At 35.3% G+C, this 23,384-nt stretch overlaps 1 protein-coding gene across 5 annotated transcripts in view; it reads right to left on the bottom strand.

Annotated features, from left to right (window-relative positions):
- Positions 1 to 417: 417 nt before the first annotated feature.
- The window catches only part of LOC131429910 (beta-1,3-glucosyltransferase), a 75,742-nt gene continuing 52,775 nt past the window's right edge, over positions 418 to 23,384 (bottom strand). For all 5 annotated transcript variants that reach the window (XM_058594362.1, XM_058594361.1, XM_058594360.1 and 2 more), the window contains exons 3-8: positions 17,837 to 17,952; positions 11,697 to 11,930; positions 10,911 to 11,243; positions 10,451 to 10,589; positions 10,095 to 10,257; positions 418 to 1,365 (exon numbers count right to left, since the gene is read on the bottom strand). In XM_058594362.1, coding sequence (XP_058450345.1) covers positions 543 to 1,365; positions 10,095 to 10,257; positions 10,451 to 10,589; positions 10,911 to 11,243; positions 11,697 to 11,930; positions 17,837 to 17,952 — 1,808 coding nt within the window. In that variant the 3' untranslated portion in view covers positions 418 to 542. The remainder of the gene's footprint in view (positions 1,366 to 10,094; positions 10,258 to 10,450; positions 10,590 to 10,910; positions 11,244 to 11,696; positions 11,931 to 17,836; positions 17,953 to 23,384) is intronic.

Below are 23,384 nucleotides of genomic sequence, written 5' to 3'. Positions count from 1 at the left end.
TGAAAAGAAGCCAAAGTTCACTAAACTCTTCACTAGAAAAATCTAAACATGCTGACAGATTCCCTCGGGAGAAAGTTTGATGAAATGTTTACAACTTGCCGTAACATGAAATACCCATCAACGCACGAAACCGTATTGTGTTCTACCTTCTGCCACCCGGTTGGTGACGATGTCCCGAGCAGTCGGAAGGACACCGGAAATTATCCTACTTTAGTTTAGTGGTCAACCGAATGGCTTGGTCCGGCTGAGAAATAATTAGTTGTGGGAGTAGTTTTCGGCCCGAGGCATATTTAAACTTTCTTGCGTGCTAATTCTATTTTATAGCTACACCTAAAAGATATTCAAATTAACACGCAATGTCTTAAGCAGGGGTCACGCGATGTTCAGATAGGTGAAAGAGTGAAAACAAAATAAAAATCGAATTAGATATTAAAAGATCAGATTTTTTTTATTTCTCTATGGTTCTGATAGAAAATATGTGTGATTACTGCAAACTACTGCAGGCAAAATTCATCGGATTTTTTTGGTTCTCTATTTATGTACTACAGTTCGGTATGTTTGATTATGTTCGGTTTCTGGAAACTGCTACTGCCTTGCTGCTGATGACGGTTCAGCAGTAAGTTGCTGTTTGATTGGAGCTCATTATTCCTACAAAAGGGATTGACGGTTTCATGTTCACTTTGATGATGACGCTTGTCATTTTCCACCGATGACCTGGTCGTCTCCGGAAGTCGTTCCGCTGATCCCAAATGATTGCGGTTGTTCGACTGGGAAGCAACGGTCGCCGTATCGTGGGGTGAACGATTGTACTCCTGTTGTGTGCTATCATTGTCGTTGCTGATATGTTTCGATTGAAGTAGCGGTTTGCCATTCTTAAGTGGCTCGGAGTCATTATCCTCGAGTGGAGAGAGAGCAGCATATTTTCGTTGCAGATTGCCGCCCTGCTGATACCAAACTTCGTCATTCTGTCTGAACCACCTGTTGTAGACGTTGTAAGGATCGATTTGCCAGTGCTTGTGGAATGATATACTGCCGGTGTCAATAGTTTCTGGTGGATAGTCGGAGGGCCGTGCCTGGTGGAACAGCGAGGAGTGAATCGGTCGAGCACCGAGCCGGTAGAGACATGCCGCAATGATCATGTCATCCGGCGAGGAGGGCGAAGGACATTCACACGATTGTAGCAGTGCGTCAATTATTTCTACACTAATGACTATTCCGCCTCCGCCAGTGATGTAGTTGTAACCGTAGCTATCTTCTGCCGTTCCTTCGCCGTCTCTGGCCAATAGATGGTATCCGTACCGTTCACCGAGGTAGACGTGCTGAGTCGGGTTGAAACAGGACAAATGTCTCGCCAGTGCCGAGGGGCTGAAAACGTACAAAGAAACATATACAGAATCAGAACAGCACATGGTCTGTGGAAACGGAACAGAAATGATTGATGAAAGTGTGCAAATTTTCGTAATGGTTAGATAAGCTCACGAACGGGTACTCGAGCACTTCTGTTTCTTTGAACTTTGAAGAGAAAGAACACAATGTTCGGAATAAGGTAAATGGCCTCCACGGCTTTTATTCAACAGTCAAAAATTCACGCACAAGTGAGGGCGTTTCCATTTTATCAATACATTTAATAATTTTTTTATATGTATTAAAAAGGTACAAAAAGTAAAAGATTTATTTGTTTGAAATGAGCGTAAAACTTGCTGACATGATAACATTGTCATGAAAGATGCAAAATACAACATTAAATACACAATGAAACAAAACGCAATGTGGTTTCCATCTTGCCGAAAATCTGAACGATACGATATTTATTTATATGGGTTTGATATTTTGCGCGCCTTAGTTTGACACTGAATTTCACCTTAATGCTCGTTCGTACCTAACATTTTTGAGAACTTCAATATTGAGTTGTTTGTGGATATTTCATTCTATTGAAAATTTTATCAAAACTATTGAAAATTTTATCATAACATATTTCCGATGGTATGGAGAAAAAAATATGTTGCTGCGTTAAATACAACAAGAAATATGCTTGATTAAGTTCTGCCCATTTTTGAACAGAGTTATTTCTGTAAAGGCCCCTTATAGAAAAGTAAGACGTATTCACGTCAAAAATAAACGTAAAGCATTTCTTATTGCGAAGTTATTTCTGTAAAGGCGCCTCATAGCAAAGTAAGACGTATTCATGTCAAAAAGTGAAACGTAAAGCATTTCTTATTGCGAATACACCAAAACCTCCGTTTACGAACACTTTTTTTACATTATCTCTTTTTACGAACCAAATCCCAAATAACGTAATCTTTTTTTAAGAACCTACTTCATTAGAAGTCCTGGGTTGGCGGTTCAATGCAATAGGGCACTGGTCTTACAAACCAGTTGTCATATGTTCGAGCCCCTACCCCGAAGGATTCGTAGTGTCAGTAGGATCCGTAGTACTAGCCGTGCAATGATTCTGTACACTAAGAATCGGCTGCGAAGTCTGTTGAAACAGAAGATCAAATCCCACTATGGGAATGTAATACCAAGGCTTTGCTCTTCATAAGAAGAGGTTTTGGCATACAATGAGAATGTTTTCTGGCTCGTTTATATTACATGGAAACTTCTAAAATATGGGTATTTTTGGAACTGGGTTGAAGAGTAGATTCCGGAAATTGATGTTTGAGATATTATGGAAATCCAAGATGGCAACTTCCGGTTGATTGATATTCCTTGAAAACACTTACAATATGGGTATTTTCGGAAAGGTATTGATTAGTAGATGTCGGAAGACGATGTTTGAGATTGTTCTGAAATCGAAGCTGGAGACTTCCGGCTTATCGATATTTTTTGAAAACCCCTACAATATAAGTATTTTTGGAAAAGATTTAATAAACAGATGCCGGACAACAATGTTTGGTGTCGTCTCTAATTCCAAGATAACAACCTTCGGTTCATCGATATACCTTGAACATCCTTAATATAAAGACATTTTCGAAATAGATACCAATAACCGATGTTTGAGCTCGTTTCAAAATTCACTGTGCTGACTTCCAGTATAGTGTTTTCAGAGAATAGGGGAAAGTCTTATAAAGCGCCCCTGCTAGCCAAAATGCCCCCTTTCCTTTCTTAAGCATTGAAGACTTTTCTGAACCAAAGTTTTATCACTAACACTATCTTTTCGTAGGATCTTTCTGCTATGCAAGTTTTGTGGTTGTCGTTTGCAGGAAAGTATGAAAAAACTAAAAATTTCATTTGGCAGCTTTTCGATGTTAAGTTTTGCTTCGACTAAATAGATGTTTTATCCGCCATTTCTTTGACATACTGATTATCTCAAAACAGTAACTTTATGGACATTTCAAGAAGCATAATGCATCATTGTTGTGTGATAAAATGTCTTTTGTTGTGTGTCATGCCACTGATTTGTTGTGAGACATATTTTACGGCTGCTGGGGCATTATGTCTGAGGCGAGCGAAAAAAACTAATAATGTGGCCGTTTTGGAAAATGTGTTTATATCAATTAATTCTCATCTTTTCTATTGGAGTCATTAAAAATTATGTTCCTCGTCCGTATTGCAATGAAATACTTACATTCTCGAAGAAAATATATCAATAAACTTGGAAATATCTAAATGTTTTCTTAAGGGGGACATATTATAACACTTTACCCTACCTAGTTCAAGGAATACGGTAATAACTCTAAAGGAATACTTATAAACCGGAAGTCGCCATCTTGGATTTTCTAAACAGTACCAAAAATTGATTTCCAGCACGTATTTATCAAATTCTTTCCAAAAATACCCATATTGGAAGGGTTTTCAAGGAATATCAAGAAACCGGAAGTCGCAATCTTGCATTTCAGAACCACTTTGAACATCATCTTCCGACATCTAATCAAAGATAAACTCAAGATGGAGTAGTCTGCGATTTCTTACACGCTCTTTGAACATAACTCATGGTTTGAGTTGCGCTTACTCAAATTCATAAACTGTCAAAATTTAAGTATGGATTTGAGTAAAATAAACTCGTTGCCATGAGTTCACTCGCATTTATTCATACATTAGAGTAAGCGTTGAGTTTTTAAACATTTGAGTGAAAAAAATACTTCTTGCAGCTCAGTGCGTTTTCATTCTCGGAATATTCTTATCGAAATAAAAAATGCAAGAATACGTCGTTTTCCTTTGCCGTTTCTAGATCCGGTTTTAAAAACATAAATCAACGTCAATCATAGATGTTTTGTGGTTTCAATTATGCTTAGTGAAAGGTGCAACATAAGGATATCAAAACAATTCAATTTCTACTCCAAGCCGTTCAAAAGGAAACGGTTTTGAATCACTATTTTGCACATTCAAAAGCAAGAAGAATAACTTTGTATATGAAAAAAATTACCGAAGAAAAATTTCTTCATTTTGAGAGCAAGGAACTCAAATTTTGAGTTGAACTTACTCAAATTTTGAACAAAATATTTTTTTCTTATTTTGAGTAAAAATTACTCAAGTTTTGACAATTTCGTAGAAATGAGTGGATAGGTGGACCCTCAAGTTTAGAGTACGTGCACTTTTTATGAATTTGAGTGATGTGTCACTCAATTTGGAGTTATGTTCAATGAGAGTGTATGTATCATTTGAATAGGACTCCTCGATGAGCTCGGTTCACGATCAATTTCAGTCTTTTGAAGCAAAACAACAAGCGTCTGATCGCTAGATGCGGCGTTACTATGACAATGATTGTTTATGTTTGAAAAAATATTAAGTTACAGTATGAACGATATTGAGCAATTTTGCCCTATATCCAGTGATTCTAACAATAAGGAATGTTTATAACTTGTATTGTTTCCATGACATTTTTTTGGAACTAGTCGACGCTTATTAACGAAGGGTCAAAAATATTACATTATTACTGAACCAACTGGTTCACGATTACTGGCCCAACATTTTTTAATAAATCGTATGGGACATTGCAATCTTGAATTTATCTTTGATCTAATCATCAATCCCGTTCGGAAAATGTCCATATTGTAAGGGGACCCCAAACATCATTGTCTTGCACTTACTCTTCATATCCGTTTCGAAAATAGCCATTTGATGAGGGATCTCCACATTCATTACACGAAACTTTTTTAACGAACCAAATCCCAAATATCGTAAACTTATTTTACGAGCTACCTCATTTTACGAACCTCCGTTTAGTTCGTAAATGGAGGTTTCTGTGTATTGCAAATATTCACATATTCATGTATTCATGAAATTGTAGTACATAATTCGGAAATGTTGGTAAAATTCTGGAACTAACATAAAGATTAATTTGTTCAGTTCTGCGTGCACAGTTCACACATATTTATTTAAATTATTTTTATAATAACAAAATGTTCTCATCCGAGTTAATATCAGATTGCGATTCTAAGCCGTATTTACAGCTTATTTTTTCGTGCAGTGTATATCGAGAAATATTCCATATATTTGGAGTTGTTTGGTTCAGTGTATTGTGATAACAGTGATTGGGAAAACAATTATATCGATAGTCCCACGACAAAAGGGCCTAACTGCAAATGAGAGCCTCTCTTTGTTGAGAAGTTGATTATTACGGAGCCATTATTGCAAATTCTCTAAAGTTACCAATATAAATCGAAAGCTTGTAGTTTTACCTTGAAAGATTATCGAAGAGTAAAGCGTCAAATATAAAATCAGTTCGGTAAATTGTGAAAGAAAAAGTAAACAAAGAGAAACTGTCGTTTGCAGTTAGGCCCTTTTGTCGTGGGACGGTCGATATGTGCATTAAAAAAAATTGTAGTGTATTAGTACCCTTTTTTGCCATCGCACTTTACTGTGATGTCCCTCGTGAATCGCAAGAGTGATCCACATTGACATATAGTAGGGGAGAGTGGGGTTAGTTGAACCACGGAGATACATGAACCATTAGGGATATTTCTTCACTGACTAGAAACTTTTCTACGATCATAAGGTGTACTGGTAACCCTATCGGTAACCTAACCTCACACATATTTGTGCACGCTTCTGACGTTTGTTGTTACTGTTATTTATAATAAAAGTTTTTCTCTGCATGAAACTGCACGAATCGCGACCTCACTTTATTCTGGAAAATGTTTATTGTGTTCCACCTGTGGTACATAACTGCATAACATTAATTGTTATCGTGAATACATACAAATTCATTCATTTTCACAAAAAGTTTGAAAAGATAAAAAATTTCTTGCCATCTTGAATACACTTCCTATCTGTTAATGATTTGGGGAACCACTTTCGTCAATGCTGCTGGAGGTTTTCTACCACCTGCGATTGTATTTCCACGGGTTAACTTAATTCCTAAAATGTTGAAAAACAGTGTGCCGAAGACACTCGGCCTTGCAAATAAAACAGGATGCATGAATGCAGAATAGTTTTTAGAGGTGTTGAAGCATTTTATTAAATTTTCGAACGCGTTGAAAACCAATCTGAAATTATTAAATTTTGATAACCATGAAGGCCGCCCTGTACATTGGGATTTATGGATTTAGCAAAGAAAAAAGGCATTACAATTTTAACTTCACCACCACACACTTCTCATAAGATGGAACCATTAGACAGAACTTTATTTACAGTTCATTTAAAACAGCTTACGACCATTCTCTGTATGCAGATCTTTGCAGCAACCTTTTACAGTTTACGAGGTTGCAGAATGCGTGAATGCTGCGCATGACATTGAAATTACTCCAACGAATATAAAATCGGGATTTCAAAAGACAGAAATTTTTCTTTTTAATCCACAAACATTTTCTGTATCAGACTTTCTAGGAAGTAAATTTACCAACAGAAGCCGAGAACATCGTCGAAAATTCTAAATTGTTGCTACCATTGATTCAATTCATTCTGACATGTTCTCTAACATTGACAATATTCCGTTGGCATCCATAGTGCCAAAAAAGGCAATAGAATACTAAATAAGTGTGGATTTCTACAACGACAATCCCCAGAAATCATACCAGCGTTCCCGAAGGCTAAACCAAGAAAGTGTAAAACTCGAGGAAAAAAGTATTATCGCTACAGATTCGCAAACAAAGGCAGACAAAGTCATTTCATACGTTATACTAAATAAATCTGATATTTTTTTTTAATTTAAAAAAAAGAGACATGTTCAAAAATATAACAAAAATTTTTTTCATATAGTTCTACATATTTTTATTCTTTCCTTGAGGGTGGTTCAATTATCCCCATGGGGTGGTTCAAGTATCCCCATGACCATCTGACATAATATTGTAAAAAGCTGCTATTTATGTCAAAAAGCGAATTTACATTTATTGATTACATTGAATATCGAAAAGGAAGGTTTGTTTTGATTAATCGTAGGTGAAACATATTTTACCCCAAATAGTTTGAAAGATATATCAATTAACAAAAAGGTGGTTCAAGTAGCCCCACTCTCCCCTATATTTGATTCATGTTTACAGTGAAAATGATTACGGTTCCAGTGATACACAATATCAAAACAATTTAGTATATAAATAAACCTGGAATGGTTCGTCTGTTGAGCGAAATTCAACTACTTTTTAGAAAATAGCTATCGAAATTTATAATTTTGAGTAAAAGTTTAAACCATTCGCAAAACAGTTCACAACAAGGAGGAGATTGCTTAGTATAAGGAGTGTATCGAAAACAAGCTATCCACATACAAATCAATGTCAATACGTGATTTGGCAAAAAAAGCAGGAACGAGTTTCGGAATGATCCAGCGTATCAAGAGGCGAAATCATCTGAAGACCTACCAGAAGCAGAAAATCTCGAAACAAAATCTAGAACAGAAGAAGCGATCAGCAACAAGGGCCCGGAAAATGTATTCGCGTCTTTTGCAAATTTAGCGTCGGCTCACTATGCCAAAACCACTCTCAATTGGCTTACGAAAAAGGGTATAAATTTCGTTGAGAATAAAATCAATCCACCAAATTGCAATCAGCTTCGACCCATCGAACCTTAATCGACAATCGTGAAGAGGGTCTTCAAGAAGACTGGTAAGGCAGCTGGGAACATGCAGGAGTTCAAATAAATTTGGGCTCAAGCGTCCAAAAAATGCGATGCAACACTTGTCCGGAACTTGATGAAGAGCGTTCGATCAAATGTTCGAAAATTCGTGAAGGGATTACTTAAATTTCATCCAGATTTCATTATGCTCAAGTTTAACCTCGTACAATGAAGGATCAATTTTTAGATTGAATTAAATATCGTTTTTTATCATAATTTGAAAGAAAAATTTGTGGATAGCTTATTTTCGATACACTCCTTATGCACTTTTAATCCATAGACAATTTATAAAAATGACAATTTTTTTACATTCTATCTTACCCTGAGAGAAAAGATAATATGCAGTAACTTTACTTGTAACTTGTAATACACCGTTCATTTCATTTTAATTTTGTTGATATAAAGACTGTCCCAGAAAGTATAGACGCAACCAAAATCCGCTGCCATTTCGCAATGGTTCAGAATCTGTCATCTTTTATGGCTGCGTCCTGCTGTTTACATTCTTCTCTAACCACTTTCAGCAGAACAACGTCGAAAAATTGTGTACAAATGGTGCACAGAACGCGGACTGTCACTGAGAAAGATAGCAAAAATGGAAGGAGTAAGTGAAAAAGCCATGCGAAATGCAATCAGGAAGTTCGGTGAGGATAAACCGAAAACGGGTCGAAAAAAAGGTCCTGCTAACCCTCAGTTGGATAAACGTATACTGAAGGCGTTCGAGCAAAAGAAGGAGGTTTCAGTTCGGAATCTGGCCAAAAAAGTGGGTACTTCGAAGTCAAATGTTGTTCGTGCTAAAGAACGTTTGAATCTTCGAACCTATAAGAAGCAGAAACAACCAAAACGTAGTCCGAAACAAGAAGCATCGATCAGGCCGAGGGTTCGAAAGCTGTACAATACGTTTCTTGCTGGAAATTTGAACTGCATAATCATGGACGACGAAGATTTCGAAACACTTCATCACCACTACTTGAATGAACTGCGAAATATACATCAAGGAATGTTCACAAAAACGACTTCTACCCATGATTCGAAGCCACAAGGATCCTGTTGTCTTCTGACCAGATCTTGCTTCTTACCACTACTCGAAACCAACGGTAGAATGGTATACTACCAAAAATGTCACTTTCGTCCCAAAAGACATGAATCCACCACATTGTCCACAACTTCGACCAATTGAGGAATTTTCGGCATTAACGAAGGCACATCTTAGGAAACATGTCTCGGAAGCTGAAATCATTCAACAGTTCGAAAAAGATTGGAAAAAAGTGTCAAAACTTGTCGCCAAGAAGTTTGTACGGAATTTAATGAGGAACGTTCGCAAGAAGGTGCGCCAGCTAGTCTACAATGACTAAGTAGCAAATGTTGAGAATAATATTGTGTTGTTGTAGTCTAATATTATCAGTATATCGAATAAAATTTGAATATCTAACACTTGTGTATTATTTACAGCGAAATCAAAGTGCGTCGTTACTTTCGGGGACAGTCTTTAGTCTATATATCAGCAGTGATTTGCCAAAGATCGCCCTCGCAGCTATTCAACATTCATGAGCAAAGTTAAATACTACTTTATAAATCTTGAAAATGAAGACAATAGGTCTAAGAAGCGTAATTCTACATTATTTATGGGCGATATTTACTTGCGTCAGAAAAAAACACACTTAAATATAAAAATGTTCACACCTCTATGTGGCCATCATGCTCAATTATTTTTGACATTTCACTTCTGGGTGCACGCAAAACGCAAACTGTTAAACATTACTGAACTAATAGCCTTTTTCGTCATAAGATGGTGTTACTGTGATGTCTTTTTCGATTTGTATTGGATACGTATTGGATACGTTAAAGTGATCCATATTGATATATAATAGATTTGGAATTTCACAATTGTTTTGTGGGTCATTTTATTACTGCATTTGTAATGTGATCGATGCATGAATTTTCGCAGAAGTTGCACATTCATTCTAAATAAAGCAGATGCAATTACATGAGAATTTTTATTGGAATTAGAATAATCAAAAAAACCTAACATCAGATGAATCAAAAAGATGTCATCAAAAAATGTGAATGCTAGTACGTGTCAGTCTCCTCCATAGACTTAGACTCACCTCAAAATTGTATCGTCGTCCACTAGCATGATCCATCTCACATCGGTCAGGCTGGAATTGCGGGAAATTTCCTCACTTATCAGATGAAGTATTTCCAGTGTTTTGGCACAGTGTCCGCTGCTGGTGTTGGGAATGCTGGTTCCAATCGTCGGTATGGTGGAATCTAGTGGACCGCCCCGAGCGAGCAACAGGTTTCCCAACCGGCAATGCATGGAAAAATCGAGCAGGAAAGAAAAAACAGAAAAGTGTAACCAATCAAAGTTTTCCATCGATGCGTCGGAGTGTCTGATGTTGAGGGGGAAGATAGAAGCCAGAAAAAAATATCGCCCCGGATGTCTGGCGTGTGGTGTGCTTACCGCTGATGTCACTGAAGAGGCGCAGATGCTGCACATACTGTGCCCAGGTGTGGAGCAGCACCGGCACACGTTCTTCGTGAAACTTTTCGCACGTTTTTACGGCAAACAAAATGTGAGCGGCGTCCTTCGCAACAGGTAGCTGTCGTTTGTATGGGAAATGTGATAAAAATCGAATTATTTAAATAAACTTTTACGTTATTCGATTTCATTTAAGTGTGTGAAAATAAAAAATGGTGTAAGTGAATTCCTGTCTGTTTTTTTTTGTCTGTTAGTTTCCAACGCCTATGATGCTGATGTGTTGCTATTTCAATATTCAATTCTCTTTCAATCAAAATTCAAACGGTAACGAATTCTGCGATTCCACATATCTTCCTAGAAATCGCCGCATCATGCCCTCACTAGACTCACTGCACAATGTTCAGCCGTTCTGACTTTCGATAGCATGTGTGGGAATACCTACACATGTTTCCGCCGATCCTATCTCAATCGGACCAGCATAAATGGCACACTTTTCATCCGGTCGGGCACAAAAGTAGGACGTTGGCGTCAAAGGGCTGCCGGCTCCATGGTTCCACACCAGCAAGGCGAATTCGTGGCCCGCATCGATGAAAAACTCCGTCAGTGTCGAGCTGGCACTGGACAGCACCCGGATCAGACGGTCTACCAGCGGCACGGTCAGGGCTACTCCTGCCCTTAGGTACGGATAGAGAAAGCTTGATGGATTTTTGAAAAACGCGAAATGATGAATAATGGTTGCCTCGCGGTCGTACAATGGGTAACCGAGAAAGAGTTCCTGTGGATTAGATAGAGGAAAAACCATTCCATTAGTGCACCATGACTCCTGAAAGTGAGCAATATCGTGCTAACCATGAACATGTTTGCAGCGCAATAAAAAAACACAATTGTTGCTGAATATAAGAGTGATGTGCTAAAATTCTATGTGTATTGTTACTATTCAAAAATTACTGTACACATATTGAATCGTCACAAGAATTGAAGTGGCACTTTCAAGTGGAACAGATACCATACAAGGCCATGTGACCCGTTGCACTTCATTTAAATAGAAACATACAGCAACTCTCATAATTGCTAAATATTTCTATTAAAATTATGACATACAAGTGCCGCAGGATTATTCACAATACGAAAATCATTCCGGTGCATATATTAAAACCCACACCGCGACCCGAGCGATGTGTTCTACGTGCTACCATAGAAGAAAAAAGGATAGCGTAGTTTTGCTTACCTGCCGATAATCCTCTTGGCCTAAATGGTGTGATAATAAACTCACGTTCACGTGGCTGTTCTCCTCGCAGATGATCAGCCACCGGGTACCGGCAGCCGATGCTTTCAGGATACTCGAGCGGATGTGTTTCAATATCGGTGTGATTGCCCAGGATCCCTCGTGGTCGACGAAAATCTCATGCGATAGGTGCACGTTCCCACCGACGATGGCTATCCCGGCTTTGGCTAGCTGATCCTATCGAAATGGAAACCGTCGTTGAAAGCACGATTAGATTTCGGAATTTTCAAGGATGCTACGAGTGCCGCTAGTGAGCGGCACGTTTATTATGAACTTTTTGTGTTTATTCTTCCATATTCGATTAGCCAAAAGCGGAAATCATAAATAACTGACATTCACACGTTTCTAGCTTTTTCTGCTGTCACGCGAAATGTGATCGAATGAATTGTTGATTCGAATTATGAGTCGAAAAATTCAAAACACGCTTTAAACTACCATTTTCAATTCCAAAGTTTTACGCGAACATAACATAACCTCACAAAATTCGCTGAATGAACATCATTTGACAGCTATCGGTGGTTTGTTTACATGTTCATTCGAATTTGAATACGTGTTTTTAGAATGGTAAATAAATCTCCGGTACATGTCAAACATGATCTTTATTTATCACGAGTTCATTTGTGATGTCATCCTGTAACAACTGTTTATGTTTTCTATCACCACCTGATATTTCAGTAGATCTGCTTACATTATCGTAAATCAACTTTGTTCAACATTAGATAAAATTAAGGCAAAGTCCATCAACTCTTATTTATCCTTGACAGTTCAGTGGGACTGTTTACATGAAATTTGCGTTAACTAATGTTTAACCAAATTGCCTTACGAGGGTGTAAGCAGTCCTACTGAAATGTCACGAAACAGAAACTGAAACTGGCTATTTTGAATTGTTTGATACCCTGGAACATAATTAGTTTTGGTACGAAATTTTGTCTGTGTTTTCTGCTTTTCAAATTTTTTAATTTTTCAATGGGTTCCTACATTTCTGGTTCTCTAATTCATTATTTTTCTAGTGAACTGTTATACTTTTATTCAGCGTTGTTCTGTTCGTTGTTGGTGGGGTCAGGATGTCTCCCAAGCAGCAAATGTAACTTATCGAAATTTCAAGATGCTCTACAATTGTTTTAGAATTATTATTTATGTTATCTATGTTCAGAAAGATTTTTAAACATATTGATTGTGCAATTTATCATTGTAAAGTTTTACGATACTACCGAAAAAATCACTGTAGAACTACTTCTAGTACGTCTATATCAACTATGCAGCAGATCACCAATTTGTCCATATTGCACTAACAGTTGTAGAAGTTCTGTAAAAAATTTCACATCGTCATGTAAAATGGAAGTAACTACACTAATTGTGCAACTAATAAACAAATTTCCAAATGACTGTCATGATTGTATTGGACACAAAATATGTCGAAATGATTATTAATCTCTTGTGGAAGAAATATTAACAAAATGATGCTCTCTTCAAGATAAAAATTGATAAGCCGAATTAGAACCTTATTGTGAAAAAAAAAAGTTTCTGTTAAGTCTGCATAGTTTCGGCTGCCTCATAAAATTGTAGATCAGTGTGAGTAGTTTTCTTCATTTTTAGAAAAAACAATGATATGAAATCCAAAACTTACAAAAACGTTATGCAAGATATATCTATTTGAAATAAAAACAAAAACTTACAAAGATTAGAATATTATCATAAATGTTGCGGAAATACAACATTACATACGCAATGAAAACAAAACTTAATCAGAACAATTGCGTTTGGTTTTAATTTTGCTGAAATAATGAGCAGATCTGACATCACTTTTGAACGAAAAGTTAAGTTCATCAAAGTTACTCTCATGATACTGTTTGTGCAACTTGTTTGTACAACTCCAACACATGGGCTTGCCAAAATAATACCTACAGTGCGTATCACAAATGTCGGGCCCGTTCAGATTAATATTTATACTGTATTGTTACTTAATTCAACTAGTTTGTTCAAAATAAAAACAAAACGTATAATATTTCTCTCTGAAATATTCTCATGTTAATATATCCCGTTATTTAGATAATATAAATCATTACGTTGCGTGAACCATTTTCTATTCAACTCACTGTTACTATCGATGCCATATTGGAAAAGATTGAAGAAAAATTCATTTCGAGATTTTTCAGGTTCAATAAAACATTAGATTTATCAAAACCGTCTGGAAATTTTAAGTATGCTTGAATATAAGTATTTTAATCACCATTCCGATGATTCTCTTTAAAAATAATAGATTGTTATTTTCACAGAAGTTGGTGCACAATTATCAAAACACGTTAATTCAAAGGCGCTTGAAAATTTCATGCGTACGAATACATGTTTCACCATAAAAAAGCAGTTCGTTGTCGATTTTTCATTTACAAAAACACAAAAGATCAATTCTACAATATGTAGCATTATCATTTTTCATGTGCAGGTTATTTTACAAGATCCATGTTTGTGCTAAGAGCAGTTGTATTGAAAATCAAATGTGAAACTTATTAATTAGAACTTAGGTTTGTTATGTTTTTGTAAACGTCATTCCATTTCTTGTACATTTCACGAGTTTCACAATTGTTTTTTGCTGATTTTATTACTGCTTCTGTGATGGGATCGACGCATGAGTTTTGTATCAGTTGCACAATCATTGTGAATAAATGTTCGTAATAACAGAAGAACTTAAAAATATGTTGCACAACACAGAAAATAGCGCTTTTTCCATAACACAACAGTTACTAGCATAGTAATATAAACTTACTTGATAAATTGCACAATCAGTAGAAAAATACAGGACAGCAACTTAACATGCTACTTGGGCTGTCTGGGTGCTTATATTTTCGATTTTATTTCTCCCTTTTGTAAAATTTTCTGAAATTCTGTACACTCTTTCGTTCTAACGTTCTGTTATACGTTTTGTTCCTGTTAATTGGGGTCACCACACTTATGTTTTACTGTTTTCTGTAATATCTGTAGTTATGTTTTTCCTATGTTCTGTTTCTTAATTATTGTGTCTTTTCTATTTGCAAGTGTTTTTTCTACAGAATAATTTTGAGTTCACGAGATCCTGAGTTTTTATTCATTTGTGTTTCTTGCAATTATGTGTATTTGTGTTTTATTGTATCTGTATATTTCTATCACTTGGTATTTTTGTGTTTTTATATTTATATGTGTTTAAGTTCCTGTGTTTCGTATTCATGTTTATTAGAGTTTCAGTGTGTTGGTGTTTTATTTTTCGCGTTGACGAATTGTGTTTAAGTGCTTTATTGTTTTAGTGTTTTAGTGTTTTAGTGTTTAGTGTTTTAGTGTTTTAGTGTTTTAGTGTTTTAGTGTTTTAGTGTTTTAGTGTTTTAGTGTTTTAGTGTTTTAGTGTTTTAGTGTTTTAGTGTTTTAGTGTTTTAGTGTTTTAGTGTTTTAGTGTTTTAGTGTTTTAGTGTTTTAGTGTTTTAGTGTTTTAGTGTTTTAGTGTTTTAGTGTTTTAGTGTTTTAGTGTTTTAGTGTTTTAGTGTTTTAGTGTTTTAGTGTTTTAGTGTTTTAGTGTTTTAGTGTTTTAGTGTTTTAGTTTCTTGTTGCAATTTGCAATTAGTTTTTCTGTTCTTCTCTTTTCGTATGGTTGTGTTTATTGTGTAATAGTGGTGTATTTTTCAAATTTTCTGTTTTCTTAGGTTAAACTTTAAAAAAATTGAATTCTAGTTTACGGTTTTTCTGTGTTCCTTCAATTTGATTTCTTGTTTTTGAGTTTCCGTAGCCAGAGCTTTTGAATATTGTTTTATTCAGTTTATATCAGTTATTCAGTTATTCAGTTTTTCAGTTTCTCAGTTATTCAGTTATACAATTATTTAGTTTTTCAGTTTCTCAATTTATAAATATTTGAGGTTTTAGTTTCTTAGTTTTTCAATTTTTTTGGTTTTTAATTTTTAGGTTTTCGGTTTTCCAGTTTTTAAGGTTTTTAATTTATTAGTTTTTTAGGTTTTTAATTTATTATTTTTTAGTGTTTTAGTTTATTAGTTTCAGCTCTTCAGCTCTTCATTTCTCAGTTTTTTAGTTTTTCAGTTCTTCAGTTCTTCAGTTCTTCAGTTCTTCAGTTCTTCAGTTCTTCAGTTCTTCAGTTCTTCAGTTCTTCAGTTCTTCAGTTCTTCAGTTCTTCAGTTCTTCAGTTCTTCAGTTCTTCAGTTCTTCAGTTCTTCAGTTCTTCAGTTCTTCAGTTCTTCAGTTCTTCAGTTCTTCCGTTCTTCCGTTCTTCAGTTCTTCAGTTCTTCAGTTCTTCAGTTCTTCAGTTCTTCAGTTCTTCAGTTCTTCAGTTCTTCAGTTCTTCAGTTCTTCAGTTCTTCAGTTCTTCAGTTCTTCAGTTCTTCAGTTCTTCAGTTCTTCAGTTCTTCAGTTCTTCAGTTCTTCAGTTCTTCAGTTCTTCAGTTCTTCAGTTCTTCAGTTCTTCAGTTCTTCAGTTCTTCAGTTCTTCAGTTTTTCAATTGAACAATTGTCTAGTTTTTCAATTATTTAGTGTTTTAGTTTCTTTGTTTATTTTTTAGATTTTAGTTTTTCAGTTTTTAAGTTTTCTTGTTTTTTAGTTTCTTAATTTTTTAGTTTTGTAGTTTTATACTTTTTAAGTTATTTAGTTTTTTAGTTTTTTAGTTTTTTAGTTTTTTAGTTTTTTAGTTTTTTAGTTTTTTAGTTTTTTAGTTTTTTAGTTTTTTAGTTTTTTAGTTTTTTAGTTTTTTAGTTTTTTAGTTTTTTAGTTTTTTAGTTTTTTAGTTTTTTAGTTTATTAGTTTTCTAGTTTTTTAGTTTTTTAGTTTTTTATTTCTTTAAGTTTTTAGTTTTTTAGTTTTTTTAGTTTTTTAGTTTTTCAGTTTTTTAGTTTTTTAGATTTTTGGTTTTTCAGTTTTTTAGTTTTTTAGTTTTTTAGTTTTTTAGTTTTTTAGTTTTTTAGTTTTTTAGTTTTTTAGTTTTTTAGTTTTTTAGTTTTTTAGTTTTTTAGTTTTTTAGTTTTTTAGTTTTTTAGTTTTTTAGTTTTTTAGTTTTTTAGTTTTTTAGTTTTTTAGTTTTTTAGTTTTTTAGTTTTTTAGTTTTTTAGTTTTTTAGTTTTTTAGTTTTTTAGTTTTTTAGTTTTTTAGTTTTTTAGTTTTTTAGTTTTTTAGTTTTTTAGTTTTTTAGTTTTTTAGTTTTTTAGTGTTTTAGTTTTTTAGTTTTTTAGTTTTTTAGTTTTTTAGTTTTTTAGTTTTTTTGTTTTTTTGTTTTTTAGTTTTTTAGTTTTTTAGTTTTTTAGTTTTTTAGTTTTTTAGTTTTTTAGTTTTTTAGTTTTTTAGTTTTTTAGTTTTTTAGTTTTTTAGTTTTTTAGTTTTTTAGTTTTTTAGTTTTTTAGTTTTTTAGTTTTTTAGTTTTTTAGTTTTTCAGTTTATTAGTTTTTTAGTTTTTTAGTTTTTTAAGATTTTCAGCTTTTTAGTTTTTTTAGTTTTTTAGTTGTTCAGCTTTCATTTTGAATGTCTGGAAACCGTTGTTCTGCTAACTCTTTCCTTTCTTCTTCTTTTTGGTTCTTGATTCATAATGTTATGGGTTTTCTGTCTATTCCAACACATCAAATCAAACAAACGATATTTAAAATTGTCCTATGTTTCGTAAGTTCCCAATTCATTGCTCTTTTTGCGCTATTTTACTTTTTTTTGGATAAGTCTTCAATTTATTACTATTTTATGTTTAAGAGTAGTTTTATACTCGCCAAGATAACAACATTGAACACAAAATTTTTCCATGATTTTCAAAAATATTTGAAAAAAGTTGGAAAATGAGGAACAAAAAATTTATATTGTGATTGACTGAGAAAATTAATCTTGTAAATTCAATCGCTGGATTTAGTGTCAGAATATTAATGCGCAATGTTTTCTTTTTTTTAGAATGCAGACGGTGATTTCTAAATTTTTTGTAATGAGTCTATTTCCGAATAAGCTATACGTTATTCAAACATGATTTGAGCTAATTGTCGATGAAAAAATGTTGAGTCTTACGAACATTTTAAAGCAAATATTTTGAAAGTTTAAATATTTTCCATCCTCGCCGGTAGCGAATTCCAGTGCATTTACTTACATTGAACTTGGCCAACTTGGACTGCTGTTCCAGGATGCTTTGTTTCACTGCTTCAGCCCGCCGGGCGTGGAAGGCGGGTGACTGACTGAGCACCAGATAGGAGATCTCATGCGGAGCTGAAACGGAGAATAAAGTTTGAACATGAATGCAAACCACGGTACTTGATGTTCGTAGATAGTTGAGAATGTGGTAAAAATATTGGGAGCTGGAACTATAGGACCACAAAAGCACAAAATTGCACATCTTTCAGGTTTTTTTCTTCTTCTTTTGTCCTTTCCTGCAGCTGAAAGCCGTTTGAGTTCAGGTGCAAGTGCATATATTTTGTTTCCCTAATTCTTCCACCGATGTTCCACTTCATTTGAGTGGCTTACTGGTCTACCATAGCTAGGGAGATTTGTGCCAGAGGTGTTTAAATCCTTAACCGGTTAAATTTTACTGCTACGGATGTTGGTTAGGTATCCGGCTTGGCTCCGTAGTCGAGAGTGCACTGGTAGCATAAAGTCAAAATGTGAAAAGTTTTATTCGTTGGAAAATTTTCTCGCTGCTGCAGCCTGGGGGGAAACATTGTAAATCTCGTTTGTTGCATCCCACTAGCTTTGCCCATACGGAGAGAATCGGATGCATTTGAGGATCATCAGGGCGACGAGGGGCTTCACTATGACAGTGAAACCCATTCAAGTTTCATTCCACACCTCAGTAGAATCTAGATAATTTATACTTCAAACTACCAGGAAGACAGTGTCATCTGGCATTTTGAGCATGAACCGTACAAGTTTTTTTTTGTTTGATAGACCCCTTTTCGAGCAAAATGTGTAAACTGTTGTTTGCAAAATACTATTAAAGTTTGCAACTTCGCTGCAAATAAAACGGATACAACATTAAATTAGTTAGCGAAACAATAGTCGTTGTTGAAAAAGTTTAACCAATTAAAGTCTATGTACATTTTGTGCGCCTCTTCACAGACACTTGAAACACAGACACTTGACGGAATCGGGGTGGAGCACACGCGGGAATTCGCTATAACATGATGGGACCATCGGTTCTTCAGGGGGTGCAGTTGTTACAGTTTGTTGTTAGACAAATTCTATTGCTACTGAGTTGTTGTACCGCAATCGCAGGCTAGAGATTTAGTTGGGCAAATGTTTACTGAAATCTGTTCGCGGCGGACGAGTTCCGTGCGCATCGGCATCTCGCCATCATGGGTTTGGTTATTGGGTTGCACCGAAACATGTGATGCCGGCAGATTGTACGGTACTGCTGGCAGCTGTTTTTCAGTTATTCCCTATTGCCAAAAGGCGTTCACTGGTGAAGTTTTTCTTCGGATATGACCGGCACCATACGAGAGATTGGTGTCTTATTTGGAAAACTTCAATGCCACCAAGTTTCGGAACAGCAAAACGGCATGCAAAAAAAAAACGTACACAGGATGACACACATATCAAAAAGTTTTTGAATTTTTATTCGGAAATTTCAAACTGTCTTGGCCAACAGTATCATGTCTGAGTCATGTGTGACATAACGCCAATATTGTTGATCATTTCACTATCGCACAGCATTTCCCATCCCGTCATCCTCATTTATGATTCCAATCGTGCTTTGCGCATCCATAATAATGACTTCTCGCTCGTTCCGTTAGCTCTTAAGCTCATTTAATGTACACTTTCGGTTCGGATGCTGCTGCGTACCACTCCGCAGGGACAAAATAAAGTCCTCCACGATCGGCTAAAAACAGCATTGATATCCCCAAACCCAGACACTATAGAGCTACCGTGGCCAACAGGAGAAAGGGCAAGCGATATGATAATTTTATCTACTTAGGAAAACCACTCGCACCATCGCGTAAGTTTGCATATTATTTGCATCGAAAGCGGAGAGCGGATCCTTGTGCTGTTCTTACCGTGCAGCTTGACTTGGAGTATCGAAAACGTTCCTTTTTCGGTTGGGCGAGATTTGTAGAGAATCATAATTATAGTCAATCGATAGCAATTTGTTACCGTTTGCACTAGACGAAGCAGAGTAAGTGAGGTTATCAACTGCAAATTTATTTATTATCATTATTACCATCATCGTTGAATATTTTATCAGCTGTGTTGACCTTTTACTGTGCTTCTAAGACCGAATCTGGGGAAGTGATGGAGTGATCCAAACGAAACATTTCAAACTTAAAATTTACTGTATCTTTGCATGAACTAAACTGTTAAAATTTTTCATTTAACTCATTTCTGAGTTATGGAATTGAAAGTAGATTACTTCCATGTATTGCGTTGAGACTATTGTCTTGGGGAATTGCTTTTAAATTATACTTCCCTCATTACCCCGCCGTAGGGTTACCATCTCAGATTTTTTCCTTGCCCGGTAATAATTAGAAAAAAAAAGATCATGAGATTAAAGGGAGTTGCTTTTTTCACTTTTCTTGTTCTGCTGCAAATATCATAAAATCGTGTGTAATACCGGATGTTGGAGAAGTATTTGAGCATTGTTTATTGACGGTAGAATGCATAGGGCCCCGGTCTTACAGGCCAGTTGTCATATGTTCTAGCCCCAACCTGGAAGGATTCATTCATTGTACGCTATGAATCTGTTGAAACAGAAAGGCCAAATCCCACAAAAGGAATGTAATGCCAAGTATTTGATTTTTTAGGAGATTCGAATTGCTTTGTCCTGTGGCTTTGTCCTGTGGCTAATTCGAGTCTTAGCAACAAATTTTCATCCGGTGCGTTATGTGCTAGTTAGTTAAGACGTTTAGCTCTTGGATTGTGCGGTCTTATTTCGCATTAAATTGAAACTTACATAACTTGTTACTTGTTGAATTTTAGACAAAATTCTTCATTCTATTCTAGATGAGATTGTTATGTACAGTGTAGTTTAGTACAATCGAAAAGTTGTTAATGAACACTTTAAAATTAGCGTATATAAGATCGATGAAAATATTAACTAACTGGCAACTGGGTTGAGCTCGGTCGTGCAGTTCTTTTGAGCAATCGCTAAGTCTCAGTCGTGCCTTTTTTAAGCTAACTAAACAATCCGAAATCCACAGTTCGGTTTTACATCTCATCCAAGTCAGTCGATAAAACAAAACCGCTTACGTTGGGGACAGAAGAAACCAAGTACAGTATTGTGTAGTGAACAACAGACCTCGAAAATGAGTCAACCAAACGAACACAAGCTACCGCCGACACGAAAGAATACAATTGTTCAGTCGGTGTTGAACAGTCGTTCGCACCGCACGCGTATAGCTCTTGGCTCCTGGAATTTTTTTCTGGCTACCTAGAGTTTCATTGATTCAAGGCTTCAGTCTTTTTCAAGGCTACCTGAATCACTGACTAAGTGATATTAGAGTGACTAAGTGATACAAAGAGTGATATTAGAGTGACTAAGAAATTAATCAGCCTTTTTTAAGGCTAGCTAGGAGTCTAATCGAAGACTAATTTAGCCTAGTTAATTTAATTAAAAATTTCATTAATTTCAAAAATGCCTGCGTCCAACCGGAAAGGCAACAAGCCTAAGGCTAAAAATAATTCAATACGGAATAAATCACAATCCGTTATTCAACATTTTTCTAATAACATTCACGATCTTATAGAATCTGAATGTAAAAATAAAAGACAACGGACGGATTTCCCTTCCATTGATCCTATGCCGTCTAACAATATTTACGAGATTCTTCCTGAATCCGATTGTAGCGACATAGAAGAAAATTCTTCAAAAATTCCCAAAATGGACGCTTGTCGTTCTGGGAAGAAACATCAATCTATGCCACCAGTGACGGTGATGATTTCCGACTTCAAAGCATTCCGTACTGAGCTTTCTACTTTTCTCCCGGAAGTAAAAGTCTCATTTCAAATCGGACGAAGAGGAGAATGTCGAGTCTTGGTGGATGGATTGGAAGATTACGAACGTCTTATTCGATATTTGTCCGAGAAACTTCATAAATTTTATTCATATGATATAAAATCAGACAGACCCTTCAAGGCTGTCTTGAAAGGATTATCAAATGATCAAAGTATTGATGAAATTAAAAATGAACTAAAAGAATTGCTTGGTTTTGCCCCTTCCCAAATAATACTTATGAAAAAAGAGAGAATGGTACTTCTAACCACGCTCTGAAATTTCCCATGAACTTTACCTAATACACTTCAATCGAAGTGATGTAAACAATTTGAAAACTTTAGAAAAAGTACGTTTCATTTCCCACATTAAAATTCATTGGGAACATTATAAACGGCATAATCGTATTGCAAACTTAACGCAATGTCGTCGTTGCCAAGGCTTCGGTCATGGAACCAAAAATTGTCATATGGATATACGGTGTTTGAATTGTGGTAAATCGCATTCGAAAGACGTTTGTCCAATGAATGAAACCACTGATAAATTTTCATGTTCAAATTGCAATGGAAATCATAAATCCAATTATTTGAAATGTCCTGTCAGGGAAAAAATTTTAAACGCTCGTTCGCTTCGACAACAAGTCAAATCAACGACCTTAAATTTACAGAACATACCTGAAAAAACAGGTACGCCTGCCAATTCATCTTCTAACGAAAACAATTTATTGACAGGTAGATCGACCTCGTCATCATCTTCTTCTAATGTCAGTTATGCTGGTATATTAGGTAGAAATCTATCACCTATTTCTTCTAATGTAAATAATCAAAACACAGGACCGCCTTGCAGTTCTTCTTCTAACGAAAACAATTTATTAATAGGTAGACCGGCCAAATCATCTTCTTCTAATGGCAGTCTACCTACAAATATTCCTTCAATGCCATTCGCTTCTTTAAATGAAGTCGATTTAGGCGATATAACTGAAAATAAAATGATCTACCTACAAGATCAACTTTTTCAAATGATCATCCAAATGAATTCGACTTCATCACTTTTTGAAGCATTTCAAATCGGATGGAAATTTGCAAATAATATTATAATGAATTTAAAATTTAACAGTGATGTTAAATAATTATTTGAATATTTTAAATTGGAATGCTCGATCTTTGAAATCGAGTGAAGATGAATTTTATAATTTTCTCAAAGTTCACAAAATTCATATTGCCATTGTGACAGAAACTTTTCTTAAACCAAATGTCAAATTGAAAAGTAATCCACATTATGTGGTTCATCGATTTGACAGGTTTACTGGAATGGGTGGTGGAGTTGCCATTTTTGTCCAACGGCAAATTAAACATCGAATTTTACCTTCTTTCAATACTAAAGTTATTGAAAGCTTGGGAATCGAAGTTGAAACCATTCATGGAATTTATTTCATCGCTGGAGCATATTTGCCATTCCAATGCACCGGCGAACAATTAAATTTCTTTAAAGGCGATTTGCAAAAACTTACAAGATATCGACCGAAATTTTTCGTAATAGGGGACTTAAATGCTAATGGAATTGTAGGCAAAATAACAGTAATGGTAAAATACTTCATAATCAACTCTCAGCTGGTTACTTCACAGTTCTTCATCCCAGTAATCCTACTTGTTTCTCTTCCGTGAAAAACCCGTCTACAATTGATCTGGTTCTAACAGATCAAAGTCACATTTGTAGTGAA

The sequence above is a fragment of the Malaya genurostris genome, chromosome 2 (assembly GCF_030247185.1).
Source record: "Malaya genurostris strain Urasoe2022 chromosome 2, Malgen_1.1, whole genome shotgun sequence".
NCBI lineage: Eukaryota > Metazoa > Arthropoda > Insecta > Diptera > Culicidae > Malaya > Malaya genurostris.
This window is presented reverse-complemented; position numbering and strand designations above follow the sequence as displayed.